This window comes from Nicotiana attenuata, unplaced genomic scaffold (genome assembly GCF_001879085.1).
Source record: "Nicotiana attenuata strain UT unplaced genomic scaffold, NIATTr2, whole genome shotgun sequence".
In the NCBI taxonomy this organism is placed as follows: domain Eukaryota; kingdom Viridiplantae; phylum Streptophyta; class Magnoliopsida; order Solanales; family Solanaceae; genus Nicotiana; species Nicotiana attenuata.
Genome location: NW_017671173.1, coordinates 97087 through 119388, shown reverse-complemented (window position 1 = coordinate 119388; position 22302 = coordinate 97087). Strand labels below are relative to the sequence as shown.

Here is a 22302-nt window from a genome sequence, read left to right as displayed (position 1 = left end):
TTATTTTATATATCGGGGCTGCTGCTCAAGTCTTATGTGCGTCTTTTCATTTATTACATCAGAGGAAAACACTCACCCCCTTTACGAGTCTTTTATCATTTGATCCAGTACCGTTCCCTTAGATAGGAAGATGAATACTGCTAACTCTCAAGATTCATAAATATTGACTAGAAATGAAAGATCTATGAGATAATAAACTATTGGTTTATAGCTATCCCTGGCAGTAAATAAAACAAAAAGTGATTTTCTTGCATAATCCAGATAAATCAACTTTTATATATGCTTTGTATGGGTCTTTTCATCTGCAAATAATTTCTGATGTGAAAACACAGAACCACATAACTGATTGTTTAATAGGGAAAAGACTGGATATCCCAAATGAATTGGCTCATTCAATATATATCAAGCGAGGAAAACAAAGCAGTAAAAGTTGCTGCATGATCCAACAGAATCTGTTGACTCATTCGGCTGAAGCTTTGACGTTCTTTTTCTTCTGTTTCATTCAATGCAAAATTACATGAACCATGTGAGACTGTTTTGAGTTGGTACAAGTAAAACAAAACTGATCCAGAGAGCTTACATTAATTAGATGTACTTTGTTGCAGCTTCTGGTTTTAGGGGTCACTCGCTTCAGCTAATCTAACTTAATCCTCGAGTGGTTTTACTTCTCTTTAAAACATCTTGAGTTCCTTTCTCTTCATACCACCACCAGCTATTTCTTGCTTTGTCCAGTCCTTGCCTATACCAACACCACAAAAGATCAATACCAGGCATGAACCATTTGACTCTCCTTCCCAGCTGAAGGTCAATATCAGTTCTAAATTCTCTGCTTGTTTATGGTGGATGCTCAATATGATTTCTACACAATGTACCTTCCCCCCACAGGGAAGGCTATACTTCTCCTTCCCAGATTTTGGTGAGAAACCTCGATGTACAGAGAATACAGACCGCAATTCCAGAACCCCTAATTATGTGACTGACGACAGTATCAACCTTTTGCAGCTAACAAGGCAGCATTTCATGACCTTTGGTAATTAACAGTTCCTTGTCTATGCCAAAAATCTGTTACTGAAATGCTTTAAACAGAAGCAACTACTTGTGAAGAGTAGGGATCCCAAAAATATCAATCCTCACTTGCATTCTTGAATTCTTCCTCGAGTATGTTGTGGATTTTCATCCTCAAACGAGATGCTTCTTCAGGTTTGAACCACCTTCGTCCAAACTGACAATAGGAATATTTCAGTTTAAGGACTGCTGCGAATATTCAAGAACTAAAGTTGGAGAAAGCTATCAGTAAACAAAACTTATTACCATCACGAAATCCTTCTTTTTAAGCCTTCCATGAACTTCTTCCATGAAACGCTCCATAAAGAAAAGAACAAAGAGACCGCAGTCATACTCATTTCTTTGTTGTGGTACCTGTTACCAGAAAAGTGCAAGGAAAGAAGTTTTCATGAACTTGTAGACATAGTCACGAAATATGTACACAAATTTGCTTCTACAGATTTCACAAAATTCTCAAGTGGATTCCAGAATTCAGCAAATGTTTTAGATCCCCACCCCCTGGTTGACTAAGATTTTTTAGGATATCATTTTTGGGTGCCAAGGAAAAACACAAAAAAGAAAAGGAGGAAGACACTAAAGCGAGTATAGTAAAAAAAAAAATAGAATTTTGAGATAACCAAAACCCATAAAAAAGAAGATCATCAAACAAACGCAGCCGCTAGTATTTTTCATTGCACCAGAGAAACCACTTCTTTTCACACAAAATCTGCAAAATGGTATATACACCGACAGCTGAAAAGAATTATTCACTAACTAGAGGAACTAAAACATGGTAATTCTACAACAGAAAAGCTAAGATATCTGTATATCTCATTGCTGAAACTCTGATGTAACACAAGAACACGTGTCAGATTTATTAGCCATATAGATTCTTTAAAAAGAATGTCCAACCGTCCAACTGTGCCCCAGGTCATGAGAAACGAATTCCAATAACAAAAGCTCATATCCTGTATGATGCCAAGCCCCCTATATCACAAGATATTTAATGGACAGGATAGCTTCTAGTATGAAAAGAATTCCAGAGACTGCTTCGAGAAAGAGATGTAAGAGCATAAGATTCAAATGAAAGAATACCGTAATGACGTTTTCATCTATTCTTCGTGGAAGATTTTCCCATATTTTGTCTGAAAAAGGAAGAGCTGGCACTTCTCCTTGTCTCAAGAATTTCCATTCTTGTTCCAAAAATCTGCAGGACAAAATCCACATCTCCTTTGAGTTAAAATGAAACTCCAGGTGTAAGAAGCTTTCAGTTCAAAATGCTATCTTACTGAAAGTTTGAACAGCAAAATGGTAATAACAGAGTAAATCTCCAATATCGTAATATTGAGATTGTGAAGCTTTAACACAATAAAATGACCAAAGATCCTCAATCGAAATATCCAAGCAATACAAATACATTGATATCCAAGGTATGAGACCCTGAAAGAACCAGATTTTTATCGCTGCCAATTTCTCACACCAATAAGAAGTGAATACCACGAACATAGCCATTCAAGTATTACCATCTGGTATAGATATCTTTTCCACATAACCCCACAACTGTCACTAACTTCCCATGCAATTTGATCATCCTGATAAAGTACCCATTTCTGATCAGCATAAGTATGATAACAGTAAACAACTAAACTAAAAGGTCCAGATAACAGCCTGTCAAGGCTGAAGAATATAGGTGAAAGAAAAGGAAACAAAGACTTGAGCTACAAGCCGACAAAGAGGGAATAGATTGCTAATGAAATTTTATGCCCCTTTAGTTCTCAGGCAGTTACAGTTCACGCTGTAATTAATTATCTATTACTATATTGAAGCATATCATAAACAAGACGAATATAGAACAAGAAGCTTCGAATAGGCCAAGTTAGCTTATACAATGCCAACATTCAGAAGTTATTTGTCAAAATGGTACCGGCATATGCTATGTTGCGAGAAATCTTCAAAATCACTGCCGCATGTCTACACGACATGGGTGTGGGATCCATACTGGATTTGGTCAACTTATCTTGGGTACTTTGACTACATTCTATGACCAAGAAGTATAGATTGATCGGGTATTTGGTTTAATTTTTGGGTTTATGTCATATATATATATATATATATATATATATATATATATATATATATATATATATATATATATATATATATATATATATATATATAAAGTATGATAATGCTTTTCTATTGCGCGAGATATCTTATGAATAAAATATAGGTGTTTATAAAGAACAAAATTTTATTAGTTTTAGTTCGGCCAAATACATAGACAGCTCCTTTAACTTGGCAATAATTTTCACTTGAATACCTCAACTGAGGTTTGTACCTATTGGGCACTTAAACTCCAGATACAATGCGCCTATTGAACCCCTTAAACACACTCCAGCAAAATAACAAAGTGTGTGTACTTCAAACGCTGCTGAAGTGGCATTAACAAATAAAATAAAGACATGCGGCAACTATAACAAGCCGCAAAAATAAAACTTTTTTCGTATTCATATTTTTCCTTTGACCAGTCCCTGTTCCGACTGCTGGAAATCGGAGATTCTTGACCTTCGAAACAACCCGTTTTCTGGAAAAGTTCCGTATGAATCTCATATCGAATCTACCTGCTAATCCTTGATCTTTTCTCAAGTGAATCCTCTAGAAATTATAACTTCTTGAAGTAATTTTTTTTCAACACAGATCCCCCCCCCCCCNTTCTTCCATAGACTACTGAAGCTTTCTTTTTCTTTTTCTTAATGCTAGCATTTCTACCTCAAACAGTGGACCTCATTAATCTTAAAAATGTACCATATGTTGAGTGGTCTGGATATGAAACAATACGTAGCCTCTTCATGTAATTGTCATAATTTTCCATCTTTTTAGCAGAATTTAATGTCTCCAACAACAAAAGAATCTCAGTCGATCATTGTGATTTTACCTAGTGTTTCAGTTATAATATTTTTAATATGCTAACCAATTCATCAATTTTAATTATACATGTAGAGATCTTTATCTTCTTTCTTTCTTTGCATCTAAAGATAGGGAATGAACCACCACTGGAGAAGCGAGAATCAGTAGAAAATTTGACTGAGAAAGGAGCTTCGGCCGGAATACCCTTTTCCGACGACCCATTTCCTCTTTTGTTTTATCTATGCTTGTTCCTTTCTCAGATCCGTGTGAGATGCTGTTCAAATCTCTCTGTTTTTACTAGCCAAAGGTTGTTTTTCTCTCTATAATAGTTGATATTTTCAGTCACGTTAATCTGTGAAGGTGATGCTGGGAGGGAGAAATAAAGAGCAATGGTGCATATGGTGGTGGAGGTGAGAGAGGAAGAAGAAGAAAGAGAAATTCAAAAAATAATATCTTTCACGCGCTTCATGGCAGTGTAACTCACATTATGTGTCATGTCAGCAAGTTGTGCCTAATAGGAACAATTTGATTTGAGTTTAGGTGTTCAATAGGTACAGGAACCAGTTGAAGTGTCTAAGTGAAAATTATGGCCAAGTTTAAGGGGCTGCTTATGTATTCTGCCTTTTAGTTCAATAACTTTAACTAATTGAAATAATCTTTATATCTCGTAATATACATTTATTGGTCGTATCCCGGCACCCGTATCCACACTTTGATCCATACCCCCAAATCCTAAAATTTATGTGATGAAGAATCCGACCTCTAGACCGGCACCTGTATAGGATACCTGCACCCGAGTCCCAGCAACATAGAGCATATGCAATATAATCATGACTAAGAAATCGTTAAGGAAAATCAGAAACAAGTCATAGCTGCAGTCATTAACTATAATAGACTACAATTTACAAGAAGTAAATCATGTAGCATGGATGTCGCATTATTTTAGAGCCACGAACGCAGTTCAGCTTACTTTCTTATGGTACCAAAAAGGGACTTGCTACAGTGGAGCCCTAATGAATCCAAGTGAAGTAAAATTGGCCCCAGTTGGTCTTCTTTATCCGGTATGCAAATTATAACCAAGCTCCAATGAAGACTACAAAAGAGAAGAACCAACAAAGGAACATCAATAGCAGTTCAATGAAAATAGTCTAAGAGGACAGAGAGTTATCTAAAATGAGCCAAAACAGACAAAAATATAATTTGGAGCAAAGTCAATGAATCCCTCTGCCAACTATGAATACAAAGACCTCCAATTTTTCTTTTATTTTTTTTTTATTTTTTTTTGAGAAATAACTAATAACTCAAGTTAGTTGACAAAAGATAGAAAAGGTAAATAGATCTCAGGAATTTACCACTTTTATGGAGATATCTATCCATCATCGATAAATTATAATACCTTATCAAAAGAGTAGTTTCCTAGCTACCTTCCAATAATACAGTAGTTAGCTTGTTGAACCTAGAGAAATTCCAACACTCCTTTAAACTAAAGTGCTCAGGTTATATGCTCTAAACTTGCCACAATGGTCTCTGGTCTGAATCTAACCACAATGCGACAGCAAAATGAATGACATCATCGAAAACTCAGAAACAATTTTCTCTTTTTTTTTCGAGAGAGAGAGGGGGTCCCTTTGCCTAATATAGACCATTCAGCTGGAGTGCCACAGAAGGAGTTTGAAAGGAAAAAAGGAAGGACCTCATCTGTGAAAATTAGTGCCTAAAAGCACTCTTTCATTTGTGTAAACAGGGAGAGACAAACGGAATAGAGGACTTTTGCCTTTTCAAGATTTCCTACAAATGAATTTTTTGTAAAGCAACTATACAGCACCTTCTTGCTGCAGTGATGCTGTAAATACAACAGTTTTGCAGCACCTTCTTGCTGCAGTGATGCTGTAAATACTAATAAAAAATATGTGCTTAACCAGTTACATAATTACCTTTCACTAATTAAGTAGTCGACAAATGAGCCTTCACAAATTATTATAGATATAAGCTTTCCAGAATGGAAGGGACGTCCTTTTGTATGGCACAGAATATGGTGCATCGGGTTTAAAATCTATTTGCTTCCACTACATAAATCTTATTTCGAAAATCAATTAACATCAGATTCTTAGACTCAATAAAATTTGAGCTAGAACCTTGTTTGCAATAAGCCTCACCTAAGCTTGAAGTCAGGCTTCTACGTTGCTCGATCTTTCTTGACGAAGCGAATGGCATATTTAGGTCTCACGATGAGATTTTGACCTGAGACTGCTACTTGTATTTATTTTACTACTCTTTCTCTCTCGGTTGCTTCTTGAGCCAACAAAAAATTTTGCTTATCTTATGCGGATCATCACTCATGTTCTGAATATCTAAGTGGCGCATTGGCCCCATAATAACCAAGCGGAAAACAGAAGAGCTAAAGCACTCATCATAGCACCTGAAGAGATTCCACATGAGCATGTAAGAGTCCGTTTGGATTGGCTTAACAAAAGTGGCTTTTCAGCAGATATAGCTTTTAAGCCAAAAAGTAATAAGTTGGGGTTGCCTAGCTTATTGCTTTTGGCTTTGTTTTAAGTAGTTTTTAACTTTATTTGAGCACTTTATTTTTTTGAGAAGGAACTTTATTTGAGCACTTTATAACTTTACATCTTGAATAAATCATCCATGAAACTAAGAAAATAACGATATCCTAAGGTTGAACGGAGTCTACTAGGACCCCATACATCAGAATGAACTAACGAAAAAATACTCTACGCGACTCTCAACACTATGCGGAAAGGTAGCTCTAGTATGTTTCCCAAGTTGACACGACTCACAATCTAAAATAGATAAATTGGACAAACTAGGCACCATCTTTTGAAGCTTGGATAAACTTGGATGTCCTAAATGTCTGTGAATTAGGTTTGGAGGATCTGTAACTGGACATGCAGTGAAGGGACTGAGTGAGTCAAGGTAGTAACGGCCTTGTAATTCACGCCTTGTGCCAATCGTCTGTCCCGTACTGCGGTCCCTGCATATACCACAATGGAGGGCACGAGTCAACCGACTAACAGGTGCAAGATTAAAAGGACGGCCAAGGAAATAAAGAATAGAATCTAAAGTGACAGAGGATAAGGGATTAGCTTGGCCAACTCTTTTTGCTTTTGCCTGGACCCCATTGGCTAAAGTAACATTAGGAAGATACTGTGAATAAATAATACTCCCTCCGTTTCGAATTAGATGAGGTACTTTTCTTTTTAGTCCGTTCCAAAATAAAGGATACATTTCTAAATTTGGAAATAATTCAACTTTAAACTCTTCATTTTAATAACCACATAAATGTCATAGCCCCACAAAGCTTTTACCCTTAAGTTTTTAAGACCACAAGTTTCAAAAGTCTTCTTTTTTCTTAAACTCCGCGCCGAGTCAAACTACCTCATCTAAATTGAAACGGAGGGAGTATTTGACAAAAGTGACCTATTACTAGAGATATGATCAGAGGCGCCTGAGTCCATGACCCACGGTCCAAGAGTCAGCTGGCCAAAATGAGAATCAGATTGTTAGACTCTGATAACGGAGGTGTTACTGTACAGAATACGGCAGAATCGTAGCCGAGGTAAAAGCACGACAATATGAAGACCCTACCTTAGTACGACTGAGAGAGGGAATTCAGCAGCATAAGATAACGGCTTTCGAGATCGGAGAAGATGGGGCATTAAGATATCAGGGCCGATTATGTGTGCCTAATGTGGCAGGGCTGCGAGAGAAGATTACGATTGAGATTCATCAGTCCCGATATTCCATCAATCCCGGCTCGACAAAGATATATCATGACGTTAAGGAGTTGTATTGGTGGGACAACATGAAGAAGGTTATTGCAAAATTTGTTGTCTAGTGTCCTAATTGTCAACAAGTAAAGATCGAGCATCAGAAACCCGGTGGGTTGATTCAAAATATAGAGATTATGACCTGGAAATGGGAGGTTATCAATATGGACTTCATTATCGAATTACCTCGCTCTTTTCATAAGTTTGACTCCATCTGGATGATAGTTGATCAACTTACAAAATCTACCCATTTTCTACCAGTTAAGACAACTTACACGGCTGAAGATTATGCGAGGCTGTATATCAAGGAGATTATTAGGTTTCATCGTGTGACAGTATCAACTATATCAGAACGAGGAGCTCAATTTACGGCTAACTTTTGGAGGTCATTTTAGAAGGGTATAGGCACACAAATGAATCTCAGCACTGCATTCCATCCACAGACAGACGGACAGGTTAAACGTACCATTCAGACACTCGAAGATATGCTACGAGCATGTGTTCTAGATTTCAAGGGCAATTGGGATGACCATCCGCCACTCATAGAATTCGCCTACAATAATAGCTACCATTCCAGTATTAAAATGGCCCCGTACAAGGCGTTGTACGGGAGGAGATGTAGATCACCGGTTGGATGGTTCGAAGTCGGCAAAACATAATTATATGGGCCAGATTTGATTCACCAAGCCATTGAGAAGGTGAAAGTGATACAAGAACGGCTGAGGACGGCGCAAAGCAAGCAAAAGCTTATTCTGATGTCCGACGTCGTGATCTGGAGTTTGAGGTTAGTGATTGGGTTTTCCTAAGGATCTCACCGATGAAGGGTGTTATGCGTTTTAGGAAGAAGGGTAAGCTGAGTCTGCGGTATATCGGGTCGTACAAGATTCTTCGACGAATTGGACAGGTTGCTTATGAGATAGAATTGCCATCCGAATCGGAATTTGTCTACCCGGTATTCTATGTATCTATGTTGAGGAAATGTATTGGAGATCCTTCTCGGGTCGTCCCTATCAAAGATGTACAAGTTACGGAGGATCTATCATATGCCAGTGGCTATAATAGATCGACAAGTCCGCAAGCTGAGAACAAAGGATGTAGCTTCCGTCAAAGTATTGTGGAGGAACAAGAATACGGAAGAAATGACATGGAAAGCAGAAGAGGAGATGAAGTCTAAATACCTTTACCTATTCCAGATTGAAGATAACAAGGATGTCGGGGGAACGCACGACTCAATGGAAGCTAAAACGGCTTTATAAGGTAAACAATAGCTTGAGAATACTCTTCCTTAATACAAAATGGTGATATGTAGTTAATGTACATATCTATAATGCTTTGTATAGCCTTATGAGGCCGTAGGTTTGTTTTAACTGCTTGCAAGTTTGGCTAGTGCCCATATGATAGGGGAAACTTGGCCGGAAATTTCCGCAGGAATCCACGATGAGTTAGACTCCACATAAACCCTTACATTCGAGGACGAATGTTCCTAAGGGGGAGGGTGTTACAATCCATATTCGAATATGTTAGATCATGCGTAAGTTAGTGGACGTAAATTTGAGAAGAGATTATCTTTGAGATGATAAGAAGTTAATCATATTGGTCTTAAATAATACAAGGGTGTATAATAGTGGTTAACAAGTATTAGAAGTTAAACGAATCAAGGATGTTACAACCCGTATTTTCGGGTAAAACTAGAGGTGCTTAATATGCTAAGGAGATCGTGTTTTAAGGTATTTGAATCATATAATATTCGTATTAACTTGTCACGACCCAAAAATCCCTCCGAAGGAGTCGTGATGGCACCTAGTCTCTAAACTAGGTAAGCCTAACATAAACTGAAGTAACGTTGATGCTTACTAACTTTAAATTAACCAACTCTGAATAAATCAAAATTCCCAAAACCGGTGGTACAAGTCACGAGCCTATCTAAGAGTAATTACACAAAATAATACATCACTGCCCCGAAACAAAGGAGCAAATGGAAATAAATACAAATGAAGGTGACTCCGAAACCTGCGAACGCTGTAGCAGGTTTACCTTGAGTCTCCACCGCGACGACCCGCACAGCTACTATCAATCCACCTGGAAGTCTTGAAGTCAAACGAGTTATGAAACAAAAGTCGTCAAAAGTTCATAATATTACTTAAACTTTAGGTAAATGTTACTAAGCTTTTCTCCCAATTTAATTGGAATTACGGGGTGATCTACCCACTAAAAAGAAGATCTACGAGTCTAGTTTCCAATGCATTAAACCGTTCGTCGTTACGACTTCGGAGTAGGTTCGCGTTTCGCGAGACTGCGTAAGCAGCTCCGGTTGGGACCCACTTGAGACGGCCACCGACCTTACTTCTTTTAAAAGATGTTTCAGCCTCATTTCGGGTCATTTCTCACCCAAAATTCATCCAAAAAACTCTCCAAAACCCTATCTAACATACCTCCCGGATCCAAGAACCAAACTCAAGGAAAATCAACTCAAATCATCATCAAAAGTGTTAAAGACTACAAGAGAATGCTTCTTTGATGTTGTGGTGTGATTGTGGGCTATTGTGAGCTAAGTTGAGATAGGGGTTTCGAGTTGTAGCTGCTTTCCAAGGTATGTATAACATCTTCTTGATTGTGCCTTAGGTTACTCTTGTGTTGGTTGTTTTTTCCGAGTGAGAAACCATAAGATAGCACTTGAAAGAACATGGGATATGGTTATCTTTTTGGTTGGACTATTTTGTGGCTAAATATATGTTTTGTGGTGACTGGAAATTATGAGAAATAATTTGATAATGTTGTGGCTGCTGCTGCTAAGCTTTTCTAGGTGTCAATTAAGTTGATTGAAAAAGAAAACATGAAAAACAAGTGATTGGCGATAAAAGATAAGGTGTTAGGCGTATGGGGCTGTTTTGAAAGGCATTTTACGGATGTTTTGAACTAGGAATCATATAGTACATATAAGTATTCTGAAGGTTGTAAACTAATTTATGGAATAAGAGTTGGATTCAATTTATATTTTGTTATTAGTAAAAACGAGCTTGCCGCTCAATATGATTGTTAAGATAATCAGAGAAGCTCATATTGGATTATATTGTTGTTATTGCTATGGTTGATGTTGTTTGGGATGTTTGGTGATTGTTGTAACTTGTGGGAAGTCATATAAATAGGGGAGGTGTTGTCCGTTTCATCGTAAAAAAGGTTGTGATTGATATATACTAGTTACGACGCTTAAACGATAACGATAGTATCATTTCTCTTATTGTAGACTAAGGAGCCGTGAGATTTGCATAGCTTGAGGCTGGGCAGTATATACAAGGTATGTGAGGCTACCTCTTTCTTTCTTTTGCACGACTCCGATTGTACATAATGTAACGAATGAGCTTCCAAAGATACTCCACTCTTAGAAGCTAGCAGTACTTTACATTGTTTCCCTTGTTATGGAAAGATTGATATTGATGTTACTCTAATAACATATACGGAGGTTACCCACTTTACGTCACTCCGAAAGGTTTAGAACGTGATCGCATGAGTGCAGCATGCATTATATATATGTATCTATTTTACTCTACCGAGCCGCGTTATAGTCGGCCGGGTACAGCACCTATTGTGCAACGACTGATCAGTTGGGTTTTACCGAGCTCCACGTGGCCGGGCACGATTCTACCGAGCCTTTTGATTGTAGGATACATTTTTACCGAGTCCTCTTCGTGGTCTTGGTATGCATTTTTGTTATAGGCATTCTAGGTATGTCGGGGCTCTGTTCCGGCAATGTTGCAGCACTTATGTTCCTTTAGAGGCTCATAGACAGGTGTCGACTCATGTATAATTTGGATATACATTAGGTTGCCTAGTTCAGCGGTTATTGACAAGATCCCTTCTCCGGACTTGCCGTGGTCTTGGTATGAATTTTTGTTATAGACATTCTAGGTATGTCGGGGCCCTATTCCGGCAATGTTGCAGCACTTATGTTCCTTTAGAGGCTCATAGACAGGTGCTCACTCATGTATAGTTTGGATAGCCTTATCGGCTGATTTTTGTTGTATAGTCTTTCATGGCAGCTTGTCGGCTCGTACCTTATATATAGCCTCGTGACACCCTTGTCGGCCAATGTTATGTATGTTCATGCCATTATCTATCATAGCTGATTGTTCATGATTTATGCCTACCATTTATGTTGATCTCGTCGGCCCTTATAGATAATAAGGAAGGATAGATAAAATGTACGTTGGTGCTCGGCAAGTATGTCCCAGGTACCAGTCATGGCCCTCCAGTTTGGGTCGTGACAACTAGTCCAAGATAGGTAGGCATATCCAAGTCCGGCTTATTTTCATTGTTCATATCCAAATCCTGCTTTTCAAGGCTAGTGAACCCAGAAATCACACAATACAAGTGAGAGAGGCCATCTGTGCATAAAGCACGAGCCTTGTCCCAAACTGAAGAAAGGTCTGGAATGGACGAAACAAACGCATCAACTATGAGTTAATGTACTTCCATAACAAGCTATACAATTGAACATGAATCTTTTCCCGTTCTATAGGAACTTTTTCATCAATACTCTTAGCCTGTTTAATAGTGTGATCCGGGACTCCCTTGCACCATAATTGAACAGAAGAACGACAGGATAAGTAGTTTTCACTACCTATCAAAGGTTCGCTGGTTGATTCGAATTGCTAGATCCCATGGTTTGTTAGCAAAAAGACAACCAGTCCAAGTGACATTTTCCAATAAAAGCCAAGTAAATGGAGAAATGTACTAAGAAAGAGGATGAATATTTTGATCAAAATCATACCCAAATCCAAAGCTAAAGAAACTGATACAGGCAGTACAAAGAGTGGCAGGGAAAGTAGTCAGCTAGCCCGAAAAGCTCTTAAAACTGATTTCAGGGTCTAGAATGGTAGGACGACCTGCAGGATACCCACAATTTAGTGAAAAGTAAGTTGAACAGTGATAGAGTAGCGGGAAACTTTGCCAGAAAAAATTGCAATCAACAAAACTAGTGAAAAATGGATGGCTGAGATCGGAATCAAGAGACAACCCTACTGTGTGAAGACCGTGACTGGAAAAGTGGCAAGAGAACACTGTATGCACCGGTGCAAGAGGCGCGTGATATCGGATATCTAATTCTAGTGGTGGTACGTGAGGGCGTGTGAACAACCCTACAGCAGCGGCAATTCTTGGATAGGGTAGCACGAGTGTTCCAATCCTACTGGTGCCCAGTACCCTTGGAAAGTAAAGAGACCTCCAAAAAGTGCTGTAGTTGCCGAAAAATTGGACGGCAATGGGATTTTCTCTTCTACAATGACTATTTTCTCACTAAGTGCTCCGATACCATGTGAGACAGAAGAGAAATTGAGAGAGAACTCACTGTATGCTATTGCCTCAACTAAATGGGGATAAATAGTTTAGTACATGTTAGGAAAGGCAATCAATTTAATTACATGACTACAGGGAGAATGAATCACTCTAATTAATTCTAAATGCTAAGCACAACAATTACAAGATCCTAACACAAATAAACCAAGTAACAAAAGCTCCAATAGTCGCATAGTTAAGTTGAAGTTTTGTAGACCAATGCCATGGTAAAGGAAACCACGAACTTACTCTTCATGTATGGGAAGAAATATATAGGCTTTCTCAAATATATTCACCCCTTTCCACCACCTTCTTAGTTTGAAAAATGAAGCTTCCTTTTCATTCTGCTGTAGAGAATTAGGTACTAGATTCAGATCTACCGATATTCGAATGATGTGATACACTGAAAGAATTAGTATAGGAAATGAAAATAGTATCAAGTAGTTCCTTAGTATTCAGTATATATACAACTAGAAAGTTTAAAAACAAATAAGTTGTCCAGCATCATACATTTCACTGCAACTGTACATTTTGTCTTCAGAGTGTTCATACAGATGTGTTGAAGATTGATTAAACAAAATTTGCTCTATCTAACAACTTAAGCTTTTAATGAGATTGTCGCACACATCAATATGGTATTACAGCAAACAGAGATCCTAGGATCAAGTCTTACAGCCACCCATTAGCAATATAAATTTTCACGTGCTTGGCCATGAAAAATAAAGGTGTGCTCTCTAATAGCTTACCTTTTAGATGAGATGGTTACACACTTCAATATGATAGTATCGTGACAAGAAATAATAAGAGAAACATAACAGTTAAACAACAATAAATCAATGTCTAAGCGCCTTTTACTGGTCATTTTACCTTAAATATCTAATCTTTTCAGAAAAAATAAATAAAGACAAGGCGAATGCTCTCTTCAATCAAGTGTATTAAAAATAATCCAAATATCAACTCCATATTTGTCCCAAATTAAAGAAGCTGCGAACAAGGTTCAGTACTTCATTTAGGATAACTCCATCAAGTTCAATATTAAAATATAGCACATAAGACTTTCATTTGACTTGACGTATCCATGTCAAACATGTATACCATGGCTACTTCGTGCAAACTTTTCAAGTATACACTAAAAATTAGAAAGGAAACTAAACTTATCCATAGTAGATACTCCCACACACCAGGATTCAATCTAAACTTAATAGCCAAGCCGATGTAACATAGTTATTAATATGGAAATTAGAACAAAATTACAAGTCTTACAGCACAAAATGTAGTTAAACATGCAAGAAACAATGTTAACTGAGAGGGAACATAATACCTTGCTCAGTACAGCCTCTTTGAGCTTCTTGTAGAAATATGTATTGAAAAAGTGATACTCATCTACATCTGCATGAGCTTTTTTCTTCTGGAGGTACCTAGAAACATGAAAATGCAATTAGGGTATAACAGATTGAGAAAGTCAGCATCAAGCTTCATCTTACTCCTTCACTGGAAACACCAAAAAATTGACCACCAATACTTACTAGTTACTAAGACAAAGTTACACAGTTCATGAAGTCAAGGTTATGTTTCATTGATAGAGAAGTTCACACAGTAACACAATATCAAGCTATCATGATGATTAATATGCTAGTTAATATGATTTTTATCTTTTGTGTGATCATTTGTGACTCCAACCAATTGAAGATAGATTCATATGAAGGGAACGGTTAAGAATAGAAGACGTCATTAGTAGAAAGTATTTAAAAGATATATTAAAAGAAAATTCAGTTACAAACAAATGTAATTTATATTAGTCACCTAATAGGAATCATTTCTCTGCGCCAGGAATTAAGAATAGTACACCAGCAACGGTAGCCTTCAGTCTTTTTTATTATCTCTTGATTAAGGAAACAAGATTCAAGCATGGGTGCTAAAAGGGCATTCCAGTGCACTAAGCTCCCTCTATGCTCGAGGTCCTAGGAAGGATTGGACCACATTGGGTCTATTGTACACAGCATACGTAATATTTTGCAAGAGGTTGTTTCTACGGCTTGCACTCATGACCTCCTTGTCACACGTGGGCAACTCTTACCGGTGCCAAGCTATTACTACACCAAATATCTATTTATATATAAAAGGAGAGGCAAAGAAAGCTTACGATGACAAGTGGGATAATATTAAATTGACAAGTGTCTAAATTTAGGACAATTCTCCAACTTTGTTGGAGTTTAAATTATTTTAAATTTTAAAAATCTGCAAGTTAAAACAAACAAAAAAATCACAGTTCCTCCCACGTTTGTTTGGAATTTTCGAATTTATTTATTAAATAAATTTGGGTAATAAAAAGATTAGTTAATTCCTCTCACGTTGGGATTAGACCCTTTTTTTTATCTTCACGTTGGGATTAGGCCCCTTTTTAAGTTAATAATATATACCTAAATAATTAGATTTGCAAATTTTTACAATAAAACATAAAACGGGGAAAAAGAAGAAAAAAAACCCCCACGATCCCAAACGTGGGCTTCATCACTAACCTAATTCCATAACTGCCTTTTATCTATGCAAATAATGTTTTATGTGATATCTTCTTTCCCTTTCTATTCCCTGGTCTCTGCTAACAATAGTATTCCGCAAGTTGATTCAACAATAGTATGTGGTTTCTCTTATTTTGAATTGCAAAGATGCATGGCTACACCAGTTCATGAAATCCGAAAATTTCAAGCAACTCGAGGCAATGAAATTTGAAAGTTGTGGGAAATTCTGGATCGTTAAATCAAATTTTCTTTTCTGTAGATCCCGGTAATTGAATTTTCTTAAGTTTTTGCTTTGTTCATCACACACGCACACACACGTTTTATATATATATATATGTTGTAGTCGTCGTCAAACCTTTGGATTTCCTATATATATGTTGTAGTCGTCGTTAAACCTTTGGATTTCCTTTAACGCCGTTTGGACTGGACATTAATTGTAAATTGTAATCATCGCCATCTAGAAGTCCTCTCCATTTATTGCATCTTTCGTTTTGGTACAGAACTTTAATAATGATATGTTGTGTCTTAGATTTACTACATTTTGAATGTATAGCATTCGAAGGCAATATATTGTACTTCAAGAAGATCTCCAGTTCATAGTTTACCGATCAAAAAAATAATCTCAAGATCATAGTCAACAGTAAATCGAGGTAACGTGTTCATAATTGATTTTTTTATACTTCCTCTTCTCTGTTGTTATAGTTCATAAATTTTCGACAATTTTTAATTCAATGAAACTTTCCATGTAAAACTACTTGTGTAGTACCCTTAGGGGTCGTTTGGTATGAGGTATAAGAAGTATAGTGTTGGTATAAAAATTTAATACCATCTTAATACTTTGTTTGGTTAGCAAACCAGGTATAAGTTATCCCAGGATTAAAATTAACACCGGGATAACTTATACCTTATAGAGGGTGGGGTAATTTCGCATGTATACACTAGGAATTTGATATATCTGAAAGAAATTTCGTAAGTTTATTTATTTCTTCTGCTTAAGTTGTTGGTGATACTGCATTGCCAAAACATTAGATAAATGTCTCAATTCTATCTTATTATCATAACATGTTCACTCCGAAAAGTTCACATGTAGCAAAAATTCTACCTTTCATATGGTTTGCATTGTGTGTAAGATTCAATACAAAATTGTTGTTGCATGTGCTCACATGCTGGATTTAATCTTACTGGAGGAAGGTCTAAGGTTAGTTCTGGTGGTTCCTTTTCCTTTGTTGTCTTTCCATAATAAGTAGATCTTTCTCTATATAATATGAAGGATTGTTTCGTAATACAATTCTCTCATGTGAGTGAAGACAAAAAGTTAGCATGGTTAGACTTTTATTATTTGTTGTGTGCTAAGACTTCTCATCTAGGGGTGATTATTCTAATATGTCTCTTTATCTATATATCATTGTCCGGAACTATGTAGGTTATTGTATCTATACTTCTTCTATTTGCATACCTGTGTTGATGATGCTATGATGATTAAATACATGATTTGTAGTATGATGTGCTTATTTCTTTCAATTTCCGGCTAACAAACAGGAGGTCATGTGAGTGTTTATGCTAAAAATTGTAGTCGATGAAGCTGCGAGATTGCATCAGCAGTCATTAAAGTCAACATTAGCTATTCATAGTAATAAGGCGGATAAACTTTCTTACATCTTGATTTACTAAAATATAGCAGAATTTAGTTATGCTCCTAAAACTATAAGGGACATAAGAAATTTTATTTGATTTTACTGCTATGATAACCTATGACCTTTACAGGACAAATTTAGAGAGACAATGGAGAAAGCTATCTTGGATAGTGTCATGGAATTATGATAAAGGATTAACCTTGATACAACCGAGTTATTGACCTAATGAGAGAAGCAACGGATGAACTTTTGTAGCTTGGCTCCTCAGAGCTATAAACCAGAGATTAATGAATACATAGAGACATTTTTTTAAGGTTTCTGGTCATTAAGTTCATATATCTAATTCTTTCACCGTATGATATGAGCAAGCCTGACATTAGTCATTTTGCAAAAGTTTTCCTCTCCTGCTAAAGAGGATGAGCTAAAAGTAAATTGTCCAAAATTATTTAGAAAAATAGTTGATATATGTCAGGAAGGGTCAAAGAATTTGGCTTTATGTTTCTCTTTCATGCGAATAATGGTGGTATGGCGGGTTCAACTTGTGCTTTAGGTTTGTGCCACTGGCATCTATCAAAACACTTGTGCTCTTATGACCCATAAAATGGTTAATGGAAATTCAGGTTTGTTTTCGTGAAGACTTCAATCTCACAAGCTTATATAGTCCATTAGAATTATTGGTTGACATTCCCAAAATGATAAGTTTCTGATGTCCTGAATCCTTGAAAAAAATGCCAATTCTTTATGCATGTCTAATATTTAACGCTACGCTTCTATTAAATTACTTTTTCTTAATTATTTTATCTTCTATTCTTGATATGTAATTGGCATTTTATATGCGACTTTTCTATTATCAGTATAAGGTGTTTTAAGTTGCATGTTGGACAATTAATGGGAACATTGCAAGGTTAGTTTATTTTTCTGAAGATGTTCAACCAGTTAATAAATATATATATATATGTAGATTTTTAAATATATATGTAGATTTTTAAATATATTTTTTTCTTCTATATAGTATATACATGTATATCTCTTGAGTTCAAAGAGTAAGCTTACGGGCAATAAGGTTTATATGTTGGGCTGCCTTTGCCCTGTGTATGCTGAAGTATTTGTCAGAAGTACAATCAAGTTTACTTTGTTTCACCTATACTTATTACTTACAGTGTTGCAACACCTTCCTTACATTGTTCTTTGCTTAATTTACTTCACACTCTTTTTTTTTGTTGTTGTATACATAGTCTATTTTCAAGGCCATTTGCTGGTTCACATTAGGTTTTGGTTACTGATGTCATTCAATTTATCTACGCATATTACATCTTCATTTAGAGCAATAGGTCTTTTAATTAATTTCATCCATACTTTTTGACCATCCCTGCGAAAAGTTCCTTTCTTTCTTGGTAAAGTTCATCACACCAATTGTGATGGTGAATTTTTTACCTTTTCTTAAATAGCCAAAGTACCTCAATCATGTACAGAAGTAGTAAATACATTAGTCTGCATTGTTATTTTGCAGGCTACTCATTAAAGTGAGAAGATACTGTTATTTTTTACCATGCCTGAGTATGAGTCATGGAGATACAGTTTGAGTGCCAATTCAAGTTGATGGTCCTTTAAGTACTATAAGGTTTGTGTACAAAACATTTTTTCAAACAATCAAACATTTCATCAAACCATCAGTCGTTGCATCTTTACCTTATTGTCATTCCTCTCTCTTCTCCCTTTCCGGCTTGCCTTATAATATTATAGACCTTGAATATGTTACAATAACTAGAGATCTATTAGCTATGTTATTGTAAAGGATTCAAATGTCAGTTGATGTTGTTTTTATCTGTAGGAGCTCAATGTGATGACTTTAGTTTAGAGAATCAGATTGTATTTGGAGTGTTATTTTGCTTCAACAAATCAAAAAATAACTACTTTTTTTACGAGTATAAATTCGTGCCTGAAAATATGCTCACTAATGGAAGTTTGTCTACGATTTATTATTGTCATTATATTAGCAACCTAAACTTTGTACTTTTTAGGTGTTTCTCAGCCTAATATTGATGTCAAATTCATGAAGGGAAAACACATTGAGAATATTGATAAGTTGCATGTCATCTTTGGCACCAATTCTTCAAATGGATTAAACCAGCGTGGACAATACATGTGATGGCAGTATATAAGATTTATCTCAGAGCAACGCCTTCTTCATCGTCGCGTTCAAAGCAACCCACGAAGAGGAGGTGCAATGACAATACTTTAGTCGATATGATGAGTGTCATTGCTGCAAATATCGGAAGGATTGCAGATGCTTTGATAGAGAGCAGCCAATGCGTGTGCTTGGACGAGGTGTTTGGCATGATAAAATATTGTCGGATTCAATAATGATTTAGTGATCGACGCCTGTGAGTTCCTTTCTCTCGACGAGAAAAAAGAGCAAGATATTCCTCAAATTGGATGAGATATTCAGAAGACTTTGGTTATTGAAACGTTTACGTAGCACTGATCATTTAATATTTAGACTATGCTCTTATTGATTGACAATATAGACTTTAGGTAAAATGTGAGTTATCATAAAAAGTAAATGTATTCGTTTTGGAAAAAATGTAAATAGCCAAAATTAAATAAAAATCTAATCAAACTTATCTCTTTAGTATTGGTATTTTTATTTTTGTGTTAAACCATTGATTAGAGGTACAATATTTTTGTTGATTATTACTTGATTTCTTAAGAAAATTGTAGTGTCCTATTCTGGACTTGAGTATATCTCGAGGGATGATTTTTCCATGTCATTTTTTAACCATCATATTTGCTATTGCACAGGTTCTATTTGCTGCGTGTGGGCCTACTTTGAAGGATGGGAGGTGATCAAGATTAAAATCACTGTGGTTTCTGTTGGAGCTACTTAAAATAGAATTTTGTGCAAGTTGGTGCACCCAGATTAACCTTCGTTTGTGACTGGAGCTGGAATAAGATTTGAACCAAATGTAATGTCCTTTATGTTTGTACTTGAGTCAAAAATTTATGCATTTTCATGTGGACTACCTTTTAAAACCAAGAATTGATGTATCATTTCTCAAGTATGTTGTAACACCTCTTGGAGATTGGTGGTCCCTAGCAACAAATTTATAGAGACATCCCGATAGAATTCACCTATTTGTCTTTTGGTTTAATTTCTTTTTAATGCAGTCAATAAATTTAGTCTGCATTATACATCTGTTTCTAATATCTCTCTCTGCTCTTTTTTGTTTGAAACAATCCGCGCATCGCGCGGGTAAGTATACTAGTATCTTTTTTTAATAAGCAGCTACATCTATGATATTAAAATGCTATGACAGATTGGAAACACAACTAACAATAATGCAAGTGTTCACCAAATTCATGCATTCCAGAAGTCAATTTTTTTCTATGAAGACAGAAAGTGAAAAGCTATATAAAACAGCTCCCTAAAATTAAGTTCGTAAGCAATTTAAATTAGTTATTAATTAGTAGGTAATTATTAGTATACCATAAAAAAATTCAGGCGGCTAACTAGCAATAGTATTAAATGATTGCTGATGTTGGAAAAGGCAAAACAATATTACTGTGATACCCATCAAATTCAAACATAAGATTTCAGAGAAATGAAAAATCAATATTACATGACTGTGTTTGTATATGCATATGCAGACACACACCAACATAGCTAAGCTCTATAATAGACATTATACTAGAAATTGCTGTAATGAGAAACAGCAAGTTAGAAAAAAGCTCTATGTTCAAAAGGTGGTTATTTTCTTTGGCACTTACATCGATTATTCCATAATTTCTTTCTTTTTTCCTTTTTCTTAGGGCATATCTGAAGCAACCTATTCCCAGTAGATGTCTAATCTATCTATTCATTGATCAACGAAGTAACTACTAGACAAAATCTTTTTGTAACTTACCGGATGTAGAAATTCATTATAGTCGATGATAAATATGCTTCAGGTGCAAGAGATTCCATGTCCGAACAACAAATTTCAACTGATTCAGGATCAACCCTATTTGAATGGTAAAAACAGTAAAGAAACACTAAGCATATAAAAGAGAAATGGTACACCCAAGTAACGCATAGTGGATTAGTAAGGTTGTGATTCACGCCATACCGTGAAGGATAGTAGATCTTGGTTGCATTTCTGCTGGAAAAAGAGGAAAATAAGAAATATCAACAATTGCTGGCTCGCTAAAACTCAAATCAGGAGCTGATATGTTATTGTGAGAATAAACATACTAATATATTACCATTCAACAACTTCGTCCACTCGCTCTTCCGCTTTATTTGCATCAGGTTCCTCCTCATCCACTAGAACAACAGCCTCCCCCTAGGGAAATAAAGAACCATAAGACAAGAAAGACCAGATTAGGAAAAAAAATATAAGCTCACGACTTCCAAGAGAATGAACTGTATTTGGGGAAAAAAGAACAAATAAAGCACGAGAGGCTTCAGCAATTCATCATGTCCCTCTGCAATGTCTTAGCAAACTTTCTTTTTTCTTATTTTTCCTACTTTTGGATCATATACCCTAGCAAACTTCTAAGGACTACTGAAACAAGAAGAATACGGAGGGACTAAGCGGTTTAAGTAATAATAAGCTCATCAATCAATGTGTACCTACTGCAATTAGCCAACCCCACCTCGTGAGGGAGGAAAGAAAATGAGAGAAAGAAAGAGGTAGTTTTGGTTGTTGTTGGTTCGATCATGGATAAAACGCTATTGTGCCAGACAAACGTACGCCAACAATCAGTCAACCCATGCGCCAATGAATTTAAGCCCCCAATGCCACAGGAACTCTTACAGCTCAGCCAAGAATTGCTCTAGAACAGAAAAAATCAGAATATATGCACTGGAACAACCATTTGAGCAGTCTTTAGTATGTAGATATTGCTAATCCACCAAAGGACTTAAAGATGTTGTCAGAAACCAATAGCAGCTCCCAATATAGTGACGAAGAAGTAGTACCATGCCTAGACGGAAGTAAGCTGGAATGGGATAACAAAGATATGGGGGAAACCTTACATATGCATGCCTTTTAGTATGTGAAGATTGGGCTTGAGAGGCTTTAGTCCTGAAAAAGAAAA

The 22302-nt window shown here is 36.3% G+C and overlaps 1 protein-coding gene across 6 annotated transcripts in view; it reads right to left on the bottom strand.

The window, feature by feature from the left end:
- Positions 1 to 370: 370 nt before the first annotated feature.
- The window catches only part of LOC109206433 (ubiquitin-like-specific protease 1D), a 28578-nt gene continuing 6646 nt past the window's right edge, over positions 371 to 22302 (bottom strand). For 4 of the 6 annotated variants that reach the window (XM_019369253.1, XM_019369254.1, XM_019369257.1 and 1 more), the window contains exons 3-12: positions 22241 to 22289; positions 21466 to 21545; positions 21330 to 21362; positions 21129 to 21224; positions 14392 to 14488; positions 13320 to 13417; positions 4922 to 5044; positions 2140 to 2251; positions 1312 to 1419; positions 371 to 1222 (exon numbers count right to left, since the gene is read on the bottom strand). In XM_019369253.1, the coding sequence (XP_019224798.1) occupies positions 1124 to 1222; positions 1312 to 1419; positions 2140 to 2251; positions 4922 to 5044; positions 13320 to 13417; positions 14392 to 14488; positions 21129 to 21224; positions 21330 to 21362; positions 21466 to 21545; positions 22241 to 22289 (895 nt within the window). In that variant the 3' untranslated portion in view covers positions 371 to 1123. Of the gene's footprint in view, positions 1223 to 1311; positions 1420 to 2139; positions 2252 to 2567; positions 2637 to 4921; positions 5045 to 13319; positions 13418 to 14391; positions 14489 to 21128; positions 21225 to 21329; positions 21363 to 21465; positions 21546 to 22240; positions 22290 to 22302 lie in introns of those variants that run through there. The other 2 variants (XM_019369255.1, XM_019369259.1) reach the window with 2 other exon arrangements.